This window comes from Psittacula echo (assembly GCF_963264785.1).
Source record: "Psittacula echo genome assembly, chromosome: 3".
Taxonomy (NCBI): domain Eukaryota; kingdom Metazoa; phylum Chordata; class Aves; order Psittaciformes; family Psittacidae; genus Psittacula; species Psittacula echo.
The window spans coordinates 18477728-18495048 of NC_137736.1; the positions used below are offsets into that span (position 1 = coordinate 18477728).

General features: G+C 43.9%; 1 protein-coding gene across 1 annotated transcript in view; it reads right to left on the reverse strand.

The window, feature by feature from the left end:
• Window positions 1-5550, reverse strand: part of PTGFRN (prostaglandin F2 receptor inhibitor) — a gene marked incomplete at both ends in the record, with an annotated part of 71535 nt that extends 65985 nt beyond the window's left edge. Inside the window, one exon of the mRNA XM_080613737.1 lies at window positions 5490-5550. Coding sequence (XP_080469863.1) covers window positions 5490-5550 — 61 coding nt within the window. The remainder of the gene's footprint in view (window positions 1-5489) is intronic.
• Between the last annotated feature and the right edge of the window lie 11771 nt (window positions 5551-17321).

Genomic DNA, 17321 nt, shown 5'->3' on the forward strand with positions numbered 1-17321 from the left:
GATAGACTCCAGGCATTGCTGGCAGCCCTGCCTACCAGCAGCTGCGACAGCTTGCCTGGCAGCTCCAGTCTTTAATTAGCTCTCATTCCTGAAGTTCATAAGTCAATTAATGCCAAAAACCATCCTTAGATCCTTTTTTAAAGGAAATCCTATCCAGGACTCAGTGTCTTACTTACTTACCTATTCTTCCCATACCCCAGCTAACAGTTCAGATCCTGTAAAGCATCCCTACGAATTCCAGCTGCCCACAGAGATTAACACTAGTCAAATTCTTTAGCTTGCTTCAACTATTCTCCATATTTCTGCAGCAGTATTTTGCCATTGCTACATACAAAATATACTATTCTTCAGGCTGTTTGTTCAGACCCTGTCACATAAGACTTTCCCTGCAACTTACCTCATCTAGTGTAATGAAAAGGAGCACCAACTGCAACACTCTACCACAAGTTTCAAGCAGTCCCCATGTCAATTATATCTACTCAAATCTACTGGCATTACCATACTCCTTTACAATTTCACAAGACTCAGCAAAGGTATTTAGCAATGCTGATTCTACCCTCTAGCTCACTTTTAACTGACCATTCTGACTAAGTTTAAGGTGATAATGACTTCCACTGGAAGCCCAGCTTTGAAACATCTTCCAACTCCAGAGGAAAAAAAAAAAGGACCATCCATTTTTCTGTCTCAGTTAGAAGAATTCAGTTATGCTTTAGAATTATGAAAACTTTTACGTAAATGAATAAGCCAGTTTCTGATACGAAACTCAAAATATGAAGAAACTTCTTAAAGTTCCATACCTTCAATCTTGCTTCTTATTCCAGAAATGCCAATGATCTGGAAAGACATTATTCAAGTCTTACAGCATTCAAGCAGCTATTTTTCAGATGATCCTATCCCAAAAGCAGTTTGGTCTGAAACTTACTGCTTACTACTTCAGTACTTCTAAGAAAGCAGGATGCTGAGCAGAGGCCTGGGAATTAACTTGAACATCTCCAATAAATGTCAAAAGCGAAGTATTAAAAGTATTTTTTTCTTTACATTATGATATAGATACTTACTTTACACACCACTTAATATCTTTCTTTTGAAACTACTAGACTTTGATAGACACTGGCATAACCCCTGCTTTGACCCAGCTCATATCAGTAATGTCTTCCTGAAGTTCTTTCCAACTTAACTTTCAAGTGACTGATTTATATACATAACTAAAAAGAATTTCCATTTGCAGATAATGTGTCCATTTTCCTTACTTTTAGAACACAGATCTACAAACACACATGAAAATATGTATCAGCGAAAGGCATCTAAAACCAGACAATTTAAATGTTCACGTTCTAAAATTATCTTATTGAGATATGTAACCTTTTCCCTATTAAATATACAGGTCTGTTTTGCAAGGAAGTGTTTGACAAGGATTATGGAGACTAGAAAAAACAACCCAACAACAAATAAAACAATCGTACAAAAGCAAATCAACTCATGAACTTATTAGACATGAAAGCTGAAATCTCAAATGTCCCTGAATGTTTGTTTATATAGCTAGGTGGATGGACATATATTATTTCTTAAGTACATTCCCCTCTAATCAAGCATACGGCTGCATTTTTAAATGACCCCTACTGCTTACTTCAGATCTTGTTCAGGCAGGTTTGTACCACAGTTTAGGGATTACAGCCAAATATAACAGAGGCTACCTAAAGAGAGCAAGCTGTTGCTATGCTGAAACGTAAGAATTGAGAAACCTGGAGAAAAGGTCAAAGGATTTCAGGAAAAGCACTCGGACTCATAAAAAGCCCTGAAAAGGAACCTACTAACACACCAGACAGCCCAAAAAGGTGACTAAGCTATCATTTGCCAACCCAAAGGAACACAGGATGCAAGGAAAAACAGTTGCGACATTGCTCTCCCTTTGATTCCCACATCTTCCCACAGACAACAAGCTAAGAAATACATCAGTATAGCAAAATGACATGGAAAGCGCTTCCTCCTGAGCAACACCACCTGCTCTTCAGTGCCTCACCAACCCAGTTCCAATGCTCATTACATGCTTATAGTGCCTTGGCAGTCCACAGCTGTTAAGAACAGGACAGGCTTGCTGGTATTTCCCCTTTGGGAGCCTTTTTAACCACTTCTAAAGCTACAACAGAAATAGGCAGGCCTAGCTAACAGCTTTTCCTCTGAGTATCAGTGAGGATCTGAGCCTGCCTTCTACCAACAGAAGGCATAGGCCACCAGCACCAGTCCTGGGTTCACGGGCAAGGGAGCAAGCACCAGCAAGGAACAGGAAGAAGATTCCACCCTAACACACCTTGGGCTACCAGCCCCTTGCCCTAAACCTTGAGGATCTCCTATTTTCTAATACTGTCACTTCAGCTGCAAATGCAGGGGAAGACTAAAGCACACTTTTCCTTGAAGTTCCTGATCACAATAACTTATACTAATTACCAAAAGCTTTCTATTTTAGAGCTTGAATTACACCTTGATTCAAAGGCCTAAATGTTGCAGCTTCTGGGGACAAGAAAGAAAGAGAAAACACAAAAACAACAAAGAATTTCAGATATGATTTGTATGAAACAACTCTATTCATGTAAACACAAGACTCCTGGGGATCTGTCATGCTGGAACTGATTTTCATCACAGCGGACAGCAAGTGTCACACAGGTCTAAACAGTAGTAAGAAAAGGCCATCTCTGGGAAACTCATATTCAGTTGTTTTCCACCAGGATCTACTGAGTGCCTGCTCTCCTCAAGCCCCACAGCGCTTAAACAAAAAAAGCTTTTTTCAGATACACTGAAATTCTTACTTCAAAACTCAAACAAGAACCGCAGGTGGAGGTAGGGGATAATCCAGGAGCTGTAGGGCTTACTCTTTACTTTAGAGTCTGAGACCTGGTAACCACAAGATACCTGCTTTGTTTTTTGGATGTTTTGTCCTAGAAGGGTTGTTTTGGTTTCCAGAGCATTTCACAGGATAACACACACTGACTGCAGAATGAAATCATACAAAAAACAGGCAATGGCAGTACAGAATGATCTCATGCTGCCCTTTCTTCTCAGGATCTAACCACACCAGAGGAGGGGAAAAAAAGAGAGAGTCCAGATCAAGACAATCTCAGGATACACAATCTCCTTACCAAGCAGATTATAACTGCACTGGATCCAGGAAAAAGGATGAGAAAATATTCTTATTTGTCACAGATACTTCAGCCATTTGCATCCTTTTGCTGGGTTATTTCATAAAGATCTGAACAAAACAATCAAGTCTAAGTATACACAAGGGACTAACTCTTCTATGCTTCAACTCCTTCCCTCCACCACCTTTTATACAAGAATTCAACACTTGCAGCACATTAGTTAACAAAAAGCTCCAACATGTCTCTCTATTAAAAAGCTCCTAGAAAACACATGTTCACAGAAGCATACTTTTCCCATCCAGAGTGAGAGGAACACTATTTTCCCAACTTCTTAGCGTTTTGAATACCTCACAGAAGCTACCAAGTAATAGTATCATAAAGATAGCCACACCACAACACACACTAAAGACTGAAAAGTTTAGGTTGTTTTTCTTTTCTCCTGCACACAAAAGCACTTTCAATTTTAACAGCACAGGTTTCATATATCCCCAAAAGGCAACTCAGAATACCCAGACAAACCATATCACGAACAGTGCTCAGAAAACCATTAAAGGATAGTAGAATAAGTTCTTCTAATTATTTTACCTGGAATTAATAAGGTAGCAACTTTCCCGCTGCACATCATCCTTTAATGGTTTTTACTTTTTGCTGCATGACCTTGAGTACCTGAGAGCCCTGATTTTCCACTTGTCCTACTAAACTATTCTCCTGAAAAAAACTTATTCCTTTTCTGTTTCTAAACAGAAACACTAAAGGTGCTCTCTATAGTTCTTCACTGTTTCCCCAGCTGGCAGAATGCCTGTACTGTACAGATAAATGAGATGACTGATAGCTGCAAGTAAAAGAAAGCACAGTGAACATCTTCGTGTGGTAGGATCTTGACTTGTAGATAGACACCCATCTGCCCCAATTGCTCCACTGCCTGCAAGCAGCCTCAGCAAAGAGACTAGGATGAGCTAGGCTTAGGAAGCTGAGTTTTCAACTGTAACTATCTGCTTTGCAGACCTGGCTATGAAAGATTCAACAGCCAAACCACAAGGAAAATGCTCTGGCAGAGTTTAAAACAAGAATTAGTTATACAGTTATACAAGCAGAAACTAAGTCAGTAAATACAGTTTTGTTTGAAAAGCATTGCAGCATGGGGCTGGGGCACTGTTACCAATTCCGCCCTAAATCTGGAAAAGGCTCCCACTTACTACCTGCAAGTGCTCTGAATCAAGAACTGCATGTAGTAATTTTTGTGGGGCATGCTTGCTCACCAGCACCTGAAGTACTCCTGACCACACAGAACCACTTAAGTACTACACATAACTATCTTACCTGAACAACTTTCTGGTTCTCTAGTTAAACAAACTGCTACTTCAGTAACACTGTTAACAACAATGCTACAAGTCCAATGTTGAGAAAAGGGGGGCAAGTATGTGTGAGGAAAGGGGAGAGCAAAAAAAACAAACCCCGCCATTCCGCCTTTTGTGTAGTTCTTGCTATAGTGTCTTTATTTCTGCACACCGCCTGCCTGGCATTGACACCAGTAAGGAATAACGCTACATGTTAAACTAACGACAGCTACACAATTACGTGAACACGCCATTAAACATCACCTACACAATTACTCGTTATCTCTTTGCAGAACTTCACAGCAGAGGCAGCAAACCCCAAGAGCCAGGAGGAGAGGGTGCACAAGTATCTCTTCCCCCCCTCAACACCGGGGTGCCCCAAGAACCCGAGCTCCGTTGCCAGCTGTGGGGGCCCATCCTGCAGCTTCCCTCGAGGCCGGGAGGAAGACAGAAAAAGGATCTCCCCCTCGGCCCTGAAAGGAGTCACTTCACGCCCTGCGAGGTGAAATTTCACTGCCCATGCACCGGGTCGCGTAAGAGCAGCTACGGCCACACCGTCACGTCAACCCGGCCGCCTGTGGAAACCCCTCTCACCGGGGAACCGCGGCAAGCAGCACGCCCCGCGACCCATCCCCCTTAAAGTTCCGGGGACATACGCGGCAGCAATCCGCGCCCCAGCCTTGGAGCACCGGGAGCCGAGGGAATGCGGAGCCGTTAGGGCTGCGCCGACCGTTCATGCCACCGGGCGTGCCAAGAGAGGGCGAAGGCAGCGGTCCGGCCAGCGGGGCTGAGCGGGGCTGGGCACGGCTGAGCCCGGCCTCGCCGTCTCTCAGAGGGCAGCGCCTGGCTGCGCTCCGCCGCGCCTCAGGCGGGCACAGCACGGCGGGCGGTCCTCCCCCGCGCCAAGGGGCCCGTGCCCGCGGGCTCGGGTCTCCCCCACTACCTGAGGGTAAGGTGTCCGAGCACAACGCGCCCCCCCCCCCCCGCGCTGCCCCGGTCGCGCAGCCCGCGGGCTTACCGAGCAGCAGCAGGAGAACGAAGAGAGGCAGGCAGGACGCCTTGAGCCCGCGGTGCCCCATGCTGGCAGGGTTACGCGTGTGCCTCTCCTTGCGTGAGCAGGACTGCCAGCAGCGTTCTCCTCGGCCAACAGCTCGCGTCCCGCTGCCCTGCGAGCACACGGAGCCGCCCGCCCGCCCGCCCCGACCGGCCGCGCCGCGCGGCGCAGCCAACCACAGAGACAAACTTTCCCCAGCGCCCGCCCCCTCCTGCAGGTAGCGGGGGAGGCGCGGGGGTCCGGCCCGGGTTGGCCCACGCACCCTGATTGGGGAGGAGAGCAGGCTCCGCGGTGCCGGGGCCCGTCACCTAGCGGGTCCGCGTCTCCCGGCCTCCTGGAGCCACCACGCACACGTGGCCCGGGACAGCCCCCGGGCGCGGGGAAGGGGAGAGGTCTCGGAGCTGGGCTCCCCGCTGCTAGCGCCCGGGAATGGCCGTTGGGCCCTCCGAGCGCGCGGGGCCTCCAGGGCGCCGCTCTTGCCCTGCTCCACTTTTCCCCGGCCCCGCCGCTCCGGGGTGAGGTCTCCTCGTGTCCACTGTGCCCCCTACCCCAAGCGGGTACCCCCGGCGCAGGAATCGGCTGAGGGCCCGTTTCCTCACGGACACATCCGCATCCCAGAGTTCCCCCACACGGAACCACAACACAGGCATGGGGGGTCACCCCCATCTCTATCTCCGCGCAAACCGTGGCCGAGAGCTGCCTGCTGATCCGCGCACAGCTCGGACACGGGCGTTCCCTACACGTGGTCTCACAGCCCTAACTGCAGGGTGCGCTCGCGTCCCCACCCATGCAGGCATAGACTCAAAACCCACCTCTGGGGAGGGGTCCACTTTTGTCGCTGCCCTGCACAGCCTGGGTTAGGACAGGGAGTCAGGAGCACCATGGATGCCGTGTGCCCCAAGCAGGGGATAAGGTCACTCTTCCACAAAAGCAGTGCTGCCCTGTTTAGGACAAGTTTTCTTTTCCCCTGCTTGCCTTCCCCACGTTAACTCAGCAAAGGGCTGCTGCCACACAGGATTCTTGCCACCGCTCCACCACCTTTTTTCCCGGCCTGCTCACAGAGATTTTTTGTTTGCTCGGGGATTTAATTTCCTGTTTGTAAAAACAAAGAACTGAGGCATTAGCCTTCTGTCTAGTAACTCAGCCAGTTATCTGCTGCTTCATTCCACTTAGCTGTAAATCAGTGCTCTCCTCATGTGCGTTGTGCAGTTTGCTGTCCAGGCTCCCTCCAGGCCATCAGTTCTGTTGTTGGTGGAGCTGAGTCTGTGTTATACCATTTCTGTGAGTGGGGAATCTCCAGAGCCTATGCAGTTTTGGGTTGCTGCTCCCACACAAAATGGCTGGTTTAGGATTTATTCTAGTGACTCCAGTGCACCTTGGTCTTGAGCATGCCTTGGCTTGGGTGAGGTTGTTTACTTCCACTAGCAGGAAGTGTGTGCTGTGTTCATAACTGAGCATGATTATCAGACTGGATTTTAGTTTGGCCTTTGTTACTAGTTCTGTAACACTTTACAGTAGAGAGGGTTGCCTGGTAGGAATGAAAAAAGACCCTCCTAAAACTGATGATGAGAACTTTCACCCTCCAACCACAATTACCCGAGTTCTTGTACACAGTAGATCTCTTTGCAGAACTGCAGCCATGAGGTGCCTGGGGGCCACTTAATCCTGTCCACACTGAAGTTCTCCTAGCTCCCGAACTGCAAATGAGGCTGAATCCATAAGCATGACTGAGAAAGGGCTGCCCAAACAAAACAAGACTCTCTTCACCTATGTTTACAATACTCTCGTGTGCCTATGTGTTCTTGCTGCCTGTTTCCAGTCTTTCTGCTCTACCTCCTCCTTTGGCCAGCATTCAAATACATCTTTCCTTCACTGAAAAACATCACTTCTGTAAACTAAGCCATGTCCCTTACACAAAATTTAGAAAACAGGTTAGAACATCTCTCACTTACTGGTCACCTTCCATCATGCTGGTTAAACTGCTGCACCTTCATCAAACTCCCATGCTGAAAATACATCCCCTTGTGCCTCTTAAGCCTGGCAGCAGTAGTCCTGATATATACACATGGATGCAGTCATGGATGCAAAGTTTACTGTGTGCACAAGGCCACTGATTTTGCAGACCCCCCAGTCCACATTTGCTTTGTACTTCTTATTTCCTGTGCTCTTTTGCTAGTTGAGGAACACTGATCCAGGACATGAATTACCATGCTGAAAAGTACAGCAGTGACCTGATGATTTTCATTATGTTCTTGGAAGAAATTTTCTCACAATTGTACCATTTTGAATACCCTATTGCTCTTACTGTAGCTGCTAGATACCAGCATCTACTTCACCACTGCTCCGCAGTTAGTTACACTGGTGAAAAGGTAAATCCTAAATAGGTAAATCCATGCTATTCTGAGCTATGGTGTGCTATTCTGAGCTATGGTGTGCTATTCTGAGCTATGTGTACTCAACAAGTGCCAGAAGGGACCACTGTAACCCATTAATCTGACCCATACACACAAGCCATAGATTTTTTTTCGCAGCAACTGTATCAAAGTGAGTTTGAAAGACAGCACATCTTGTCTTAGACTCCAAGTAATGGCAAGTGCTTTACTTTACTTACTAATTTATTCCAACGTAATTATTCTTGCTGCCAGGAAAATGCTTCCTTTAAGGCTGAATTCATCCAACTTTGAGACATCAGGACTTGTTATGCCTTTGCCCAAAAACTGTAACCCCCCCATTTTTGGGTAAGTGACTATACATGGTGCTCGTACCACTTCTCCTTGTTAAACTGAATAGAGTGTTTCCTTTGAAGCCTCACACTGTAAAGATTCAGTTTCAGCCACTGCAGCATTTTTCACTCTCCAATGTTTCTAAGCGCTTTTTGACTCACAGGCACCCACCCTAGATACAGTGTCATTGTGTTCTATACACACATGCTGTGCACAAAGTAAAAATCATTTCTCAGTCGTTGTTTGGTTTCCCTCTTTCACATCTCTAAAAATGGAATTAGACCATTAACTGCCTACGCTGCACAAAAACCTTGTGGAGTCCATTACCCATGTTGAATCTCCAACTCTCTCTCTTCATCTGTGTTTTCTAAGAGAGCATCTTTATCCTGCCATTCATCACCGACGTTCTTCCTTTCTCACTACATGGCCTTGCAACAGGGTGTGTTAAAATACATTTCGTAGTATTGTGACAATTTAAGCAGGTGCTTGAGATCGCTCATTCAGTTTGAGAACTGTTTGTCTGAGGCTGATAAATCCCCAGCATAGATGACAGAAAGAGCAGGCATGAAGCTGGCCACTGTGTTAGTCTACCTTCTCCTTTAAAGCCTTTTTTCTTCTTTTTTGTGTGTCCTACTTTCAATGGATTGTTACATGTATGTGATTATGTCATTTTTTCCCCTTGCCAATTCCATTTTGCATAGCTCAGCTACGAGAGCCAGACTGAGTCAAAAGCTTTCTCCAAGTATAAAGTCAGGATAAATATTTTCCTCTGCTTTTGTGCTTTCACCATGTTTATTTGTGAGATGCAGAGTAAATATGTGGTCAGCTGTTGGTTTCTCAGAAAGGCATCCCATTTGACTTTCAGTGTTTAGCATGTTGTTGTTTTGAGTAGATACCACATATAATTCATTTATTGATGATGCTGCAGAAATATTTGCCTGCATTTCATCATACCTAGATTTCTGCATAATGCATAGGGTGAAGGCATCTCTCATTTGGGAGTAACTAGATTAACCAACAGAATCTCAAGGAAGGATCAAGATTAAAGTGTTGTATTAGACATATTATTATACATGCACAAATGTGCATGAACACACGCTGATCCTACAGAAACCCATATGCAACCACTCCCTCTTTGTGCCACTCCTCCAATATATATTTGCTTGCTGTTGCAAAGTTTTGCTCTTTACAAACATGATAAACGGCTCTTGTTCTCCCCGCTTTGTTGCCTGAGCAGCAGAAGACAAAGGTGAGAGGACTGCTTAGCAGGCCTGCATGCAGCATGGAGTGCAAAGGTAAACTGCATTCAGAAGTCCCATACATCTCCAACCAACAGCAGAAGGACCCACCCTAATGAGGATCCAGCACCCTGTTCAGGGGCAGAGGCTACAAAAGCACTGCTAACGTGCAGTGCAGATTGCTGGCTGCAAACCTTAAGCAGGGGAGAAATCTTATGGCCTCATTGCCCTATCTACTTGAGGCCCCTTGCTGCTGGTGTGTTGCAGCCTTAAGCTCTCCACAACAAAAGAGAGGGGTAAGCATACAGGCAGATAAGGCCATGCTCATCAGCTCTGTCAGCAATATGACAGCCACTAAGGGCGGGAAGGGATTGTCAGCAGCTTCCAAACTGCTTGCATGAGAACACTGGGGAAAAGGAACCACAGTGTGAACGTTGTCCTGGAGACATCTACATGGGGATGTGCTGTCTTGTGTCTTGGCTACTCATTAAAGACTCTTTTCTCAAGAGCTAGAGACATTATCCCCAGTGTACTGGCCAAATTCCACGTTGCTTGATTTCATTCTGCCTCTAAGTTTTGTTTGTGTTTTGGAGTGGGCACAATACTCATCTTCATTTCCTCTCCTCGACTCCTGCTCTGTTAAACAGTTTGCGTGTTCCAGCCAAGGGGCTGCCCCATCATGGTTGTGGCTGATGTGAGCCCTACACCCTCAGAGCTGTACAGCTGGCTTTGTGAAACGTGTCTGAGCATACCTGGATGGAAAATATATGTCCCCCTGTCATTCCTCTCTCAGTTGAACTACTGAAAAATATGGGCAGTAGCTGAGAGCTCACACAGAACTGTGAAAACCTCAGCTTACCCATTATGTATTATGCATTAAAACTTGCCTCTATTGAGCTGTCCAAGATAAAGTCTTACTGGCATTTGATCAAAAGAGTAGGAAATTACCTTGATTTGTCCTGGCTAGAGCTGGCTGCCTCATGTAAAAAGTATTTGTGAATAAATTATTCGCAGATTGATGGGGAAAAAGTAAGTAATTTGTTTGATGAATATTGTTCAGCTGGCTATTGAGCTAACCAAATAATGAAGAAAAAGCATTAGTCAATGATTTATTGGAAAACCTAGTTGAAATTTGACAGGAGAAAATGGTCAAACAATTTGCCACTATTATTTAAATGCCAGTAGGTCTAGATAGTGTTCATGCAGTAGTAAAGCACACCAGTTCAAGCCATGGCCCTACGAAAGGTACTGAAATATTAATTCAAATCTTCAAATCTATACTCACCTTCTACTTAAAGGAGATTCTCCTCAACCACAGGCCCAAAGATGCCCATTAATGAGCAAAGAACAGATTCTACATTTGCAGTTATTTATTCTTACTTATTATGAAGGCACTCCGGAAACTATCTTTCCTGATAGAATAGCAATGAAAATTGAGTACCTTTTACTCCTCTACTGCCTCCCTTCAGTGAGTCTCTAAGCACTTTACAAATTTCAATAGGTTTAATGTTACAGCTGTTCCGTCAGGCAGGAAGGCATAATGAAATCCAGGAAAAGTAGGAAGCACACACTGCAAGCTACAGGTTTCTTTACATCATAAACTCTCAGACTTCATGGGCAGTTTTAGACTAGCATCCTTTCAATACAGCACATCTTTCAAAGATTGCCTACATTTTTCAAATCTGGCTACCTGGAGTTTGGTTCCTAACTATTTAAGCATTCATAAGCAGTTGCTTTATGTTACATGCTGAGCTCTTGTTGAATTTGATAGCATTTTTCAGCACTAAATACACAAGTAGAAAAACCTATGTATCATGATATTTCCTTGCATACATACAGATTTAGCAGCGTTATCTCTAGATGATTGCCTGCAGCAAGGTGATCTAGACGGTCTACAGGTTGGAGACATAATAAAGAGGCAGGTTGCAGAGACCTGTTTGTGGCTGTGGGTTGCACAATCCATGTTACTGACGCCACATGAGCAAACCACACGCAAAAATGTTATCCAAACTGTTAAACCATAAATGAGACATCGTCCTACTTCATGCCTCTCTTTCGCACTTCCAGCAGCAGGGGTGCAGTTCCTCCATGGCTTTTTGGTTGCAACTGTGAACGCTTACTCTCCAATGTGAGGAGCTGCACTTCAAAGCACTAAATAGATATTAAACATTTTGGTTTAGATGATAATGGCAGCTCCCACTGTGGCATGAACATTAAGGATAAAATCAGCACCCTGTTGAAACTATTGGACATTTTCTTGTCAGCTTCAGTGCAAACAGTATTTGATTGTAAGTACTGAATTGAACATCAGCAACCAAAGAATTAGTGAACAGAAAGTGCATGCTAAGGCAGTATGACAAAATCATTCCCCAACAAGTTGCTGTCTGAACGCCTAAGAAAGTGTATAATTAAAGAACTGATCTAAAAGATATATATATTTATGTAAAGGAAATGGAGTATCAAATTAAAGATCAGCTGTCAGCTTAAACACAAATAAACTGTTAAAACCAGAAATAAATATTTGTATGATTGCTGTTGATCATTAGAGGCAGTTTAAAATACAGATTTACTCAACATGATTTTTTTTCTCTTTCCCATTGGCATGTTTCCTGTCTTGAGCTAGGAAAAATCAAAATGAGTCAATTTTCCTTTCAGGTTTTCTCTTTTTCTGTGTTGTGACTGCAAAAATCATAGGGGAGGATATTGCTCTGTTTTAAAGGAACAGTTTTCATTAGAAACAGAGGAGGAAAGCAATAGAAGCATTTCTGTTGGCATTTTGTTTATTTTGTTTGTTTTTATACAGATTCTCCTAGGCAAAATTGAAGTCATGAGGGAGAGAAGAGTGTGCTTTTAACATGAGCAGGTACAATTCTTGCACTGCTTCAAATTCACTCTCTTGATATAGTCCAGTTACACTCCATTTTGGGTGTTTGCTTTATTCACTAAGGTTAATCTGAGTTTAGCTCTTCTTTGTGTTTTTTACCTGTGAGACTGCTGTCTTCCCACATCAGAAACAGGCTCAAATCCTTTTCTGACCTTGATTGCAATGAGTAGGACATACATGCGATGAGGATAAATCAGATTAAAACAGAAACAGTGCATATCTCTGACAGGTCGCAGAACCTCACATAGTGTTACCTTCTACTACGCAAGGCAAATAACCCAATCTTCAGGCCATTTTGAGACACGGAAATTATGGAAACAAAAAGCCAGGAGGTGTCTTGCCTACACAAAACTGAAACGCTACATGTAACATATACTGAGCTGTCACCTATTATCCTGAGTTGATTTAAAATAATCTATAATCCGGGGATGAGAAGTGAGCACCATAGGATGTGGCAAATCCTTCTCATACAGCAAGACAGTGTTGTTGCTATACCTAACCATGAAAGAAAAAACATGCTGTCTTTTCAAAAGAGGACTTGAGGCTAAAAGAATCAACACTGAGGCTAAAAGAATCTTTTTGAGTTAATTTACCTTAAGAGGGGTTAATTAAGAGATTAGGCTGGGGCTGCTGATTCTGACCCCATCTGATAATCTAGGCACACACTTTATTAACAAGAGCAGGAAAGAGGCATGATATAAGGTAGCACAGTCACTGCATCCCAAGGAACAGAGATCTCAGTCCAAAGGACTATCCAAAAGTCAGTCTTCTGGGGAGGTCTTCCCTTCCTCTGATGGGACTGGAGGAGATGCTATGAAAAGAGCTTTGTGTTCTCAGATAAAAATCAGTGAAAATCAGTGAAGTTTCAATGTGTGTTTTTCAGGTTCATTTCTAACTTGCCGTGCCAAGCAAAGAGATTAGAGGTGCAAAATATATGCAAAATAAAACCAACATAAAAGTTCAGTGACAACTGGCAAACTGAAACCTCTTCTTTTAACAGAGTTCCAGAAACAAACGTCTGAGATCTTGATACACAAATAATAAAGAAGAGCAAAGCAACCTGAGCATTTTATTTCCAGTCCTTTTGGCATCCTGATAGTCCACCATCTTCTGCCTATTGCAATTTGCTGTCTTATCCCATCTGTTTTGTTTTCACATTGGATGACCAGCTAACTAGCTATTGAGCCAGCAGAGAAAAAAACAGGTCAAAACCTGCAGATGTCTCAGTGTTCGTGCCCAGGGGATAGCAGATAACAAGCTGTTACAGTTTGCCTGTAAATCCATTGGTTGGCTTGTTACTCCTGAGTGTCTGCTAAAGCCTCGTTGATTCTGATTTGGCAGTTTGCTGTTGACCCTGCAGCATTTTGAGGGTATCTGCAGTACAAAAGTCTCATAAGCTCATTGACCACTTCTGTGACTCTTGGATAATGGTCAGGGAGGAAACTCAGATGCTAACTTCTCAGAGAAGCTATACCTCACCCCAGATCTTCAGACAAGCCATCAGATGGGGGCTCCTGTTACCTTTAGGACAACACTCCATACATCTGTGCCTTTGCAAACCTTGCATACTTGAAGATGTTCACTTTTAGAAGATGCTTCTCTATTGGCAACACAGGAACTGTGGCTCACCAGGATAGCCAAAAAAAAAAAAACCACCACAAAGTAAACTACAGCACAAAGTATCCTTGCCTACTCTCTGACCACAGGGACTGCAATCAAGGAAACACATTCAGATTCAAATCACAATATATAAAAGGCTTGCTAATGTAGACCACTGAGACTTCAGAAGAGGACAAATTTTGGTTTTTTCTGAGAAAGCAGTGTCTGAATATAAAGTCACTGGAAAATGTTCAGTAATCTTTGGCCATACAAAGGACTTCTGGACTTACTTATCTGAATGTTGCCAATGCTTCTGCGGCCACCTTTTTAGGTGGTGCCCCATGTGAGTAACACCAGTTCAGATGAGCTACCTGACCACTGCAGAACAAGAAGTCCAGTAATGCTTAGCTGATCCAATTGAATTTAGTTACCAACACTGAAAATGCACAGGATCTGAATTAGAATGATCAAGGAGTCAACTTTAAAACATCCCTACAATCTGCTTCTGAGCCCACAGGCTCGCTGAAATAATGAGTATTAAAGAGAAAACACTCTTCAGAAAGAAAGGTCTCACATAGTAGGTAATGCCTTTTGCATTTCTTGTTGAGCTTCTGTAGCCAGTTTTCTCCAACTGCTTCCATCAGCACATGTTGGAGCACATCTCATGCTTATTCAGACAAACAAAAGGGGCTATCTAGTCTTTCACTTTCTCCTTCTTCCATGCTGCAGGGAATTACTGCTCTTCTCCATTCTGCTTTCATATGGAGAGAGTAATTTTTAATTTTTTATTGCAGTAAAAATAATACAAAGCTTCATGAATGAAACTGGCAAAATATAGAATGGTGCTTTATTCTTCATGCACAAAGATAAAATGGTAACATAATATTTAATCAGGAAGTGAAAGAAAGAGAAGTGAGTTCATTAACTTTTCCCTTGAGTGAAAACTCCTGTTTTCATTCTTCTTTTATTTTTATTCAAATAATTTTCTAGAGAACACCATCCATATGCAAATGCGTATGTGTTCTCAGAATACAGCTTTCTTTTATACAGATGATCATGAACTCACTCCAATAAAGGGAAAGGGACAGAATCTTTCCATAGAAATAGTTGGCCAGGCAGTCAGCAGTAAAAGCTCTATTAAGCCCCAGTTATGTGTTCCACATTCCTGAGAGTTTGTATAGTTTAGCGGACAGTGTTTTGCAGCACTGGACATCACAGATCCAAACTGCTTTTACCCAGGATTTTGGTTTTTTGTTTGCTTGCATTTTTTTCCTCTAGTGACAGCAGAAGAGGAAGAAGCAACTTTTACATTTAATTCTTCATGCAGCAAGATTCATGGTCTTGAGAGCTTTGGAGGCTCCATATTGGCTCTGTGAAGACTCATGTCTCCACTTGTGGATGCCAATGAGAGTTTTAGATTTTTCCTGGAATGCGCTCAGAGGCAGGGCTGCCTGTAACACAGAAGGACAGGGGAAGGGCAAACAGGCTTTGATTTTGAATGATGGGCAAACATCTCTGGTGCATGCCCTCATGACCAGAGACCTGGAAATAGGAAGTGGTTCATTTTACAACCAGGGGCCAATGGCAGGGGAAAGGCTCAGGGTGACAGCTTCCAGCCACAGTTTGGAGGAACTCCGAGCCTTGACACGATTGCTCACCTCTACCCCCTGACCTTTTTAACAATCACTAGTTTCCAGCTCCCTGACTGGGGTTGGGTATCAGCTCTAACTCTTGTGAGGCATCCTCATCATGGGGAGAAATGCTCTTGTCAAGCAGGTGTCCCAGCTAAAAGAAGGCGCACAAGAAAGAACAGCAAAGCTCATCAATAGGAGTGCACTGATTTGGAGTGTCCCACTGAGCTCCACCTCATCAGCTTCTCTGAACAGGATCTGAATGCAGCACACTCCAGCCCTAAAGCACAGAGCACAATAACAGCACCAAAATAACTCCAGAGTTAGTGTGTCCTGAAGGCATGATACTTTTAGAGGAGCCTGTGCTGCATCTTTTCCAAATGATCCCTCTTATGGGTGTTGCCTCCAGATACACCCCCTTGGAAAGCAGTTTGGTGGAGCAAAAGTGTTTGAAAAGATGCAAACTCGATCATTATAATAACTTAAGCAATTCCCACACCCCCTCTGTAACATAAAAAATGTACTTGTCTCCCATCACCTGGACCTGCGCTCTTCCTGCTGTTGTTTCCTTTTAGATAACCGTGTTATCAGAAGCCACTAATTTATGAGGACCAGACAAAAACCAGGAGAACCAGTGCCTTCCTTGAAGACGTTACTTCTGTCAGATTAGCATGTGAAAAACAACCAGGAACTTCTCAATGAATCTTTCTGGAATATTTCCTAAGCAGCTGCTGATTCTTTCTGAGTAATAGCAGAAAAGAAATCTGAGAGGAGAAACTGCAGCTGCTGTCACAACAGAGAGAGCTTATTATGAGACATTGCACTCTTTTGTTTTTTCATTTCATTTGTTTGGGTTTTGTTGAGGTTTTTATTTTTGCCAAAGTTGTAAATTACTATGAAAAATTCACACCAGGAAATTGAGATATATCCATACCAACAGGCAGGTTCCCATGCAAGCACAGATGATGTCAGCTATTTCGGTTAGTAACAATTTTGTCCCCTATGGTGTTTCCATTCCCTTGCTCCAGGACTCCAATTTTGCTGGAGGCACTGAACTGGAATTTGAGCAATTTGCCAGCAGCACCTGCCTCTTTCCAGCACACACTGGCTTCAGTTACCTCCATTTACAGTGCCACAGTGCACCATAATCGCAGGTATCTTTTTATCTGCCTCCATGGTTAATGTTTTTCAATACTAAACCTTTCCAAAAAAAATCATATGTGCACCGGATTTTTAGGCCTTGTTATAATACAATAACTGATAACAGGGAACACTGTCTGCAGTAAAATACAATTCCCAAGGCTGCACTTAAGGCAACCTTTCAGTCCTTAATTAGCTCACACAGAATCAGAATAGAAAGAGAAAACCCAGAGAAAACGGAGCTCCAAGGCATCTGCTCCCACAGTCCCTGAGGAGGAAACCCAAGCTGCCAGCCCAGAGTGCACCACCATGCAACACAGCGCTCCTCCTGCTCATAAAGCATGGGGGTCTTATGCTTCTCTGAGGGCCAGTAGGAACCAAGAGGTTATGAAGCACAATATGCTCAGGGCCTATGAGAAAGGAAATTCAGAAAAGCTCAGCTTTCTGAAAAGAATTACCAAAGCTTTTTGAGTTCCACAAAATGCTGTTTTATATCCGTATTACAAAGCTGTTTGACACTGAGGCCAAGAGCCAAAATGAGGAGGAATACCTCATATTGTATGGATGGACTTCAGGTGGCT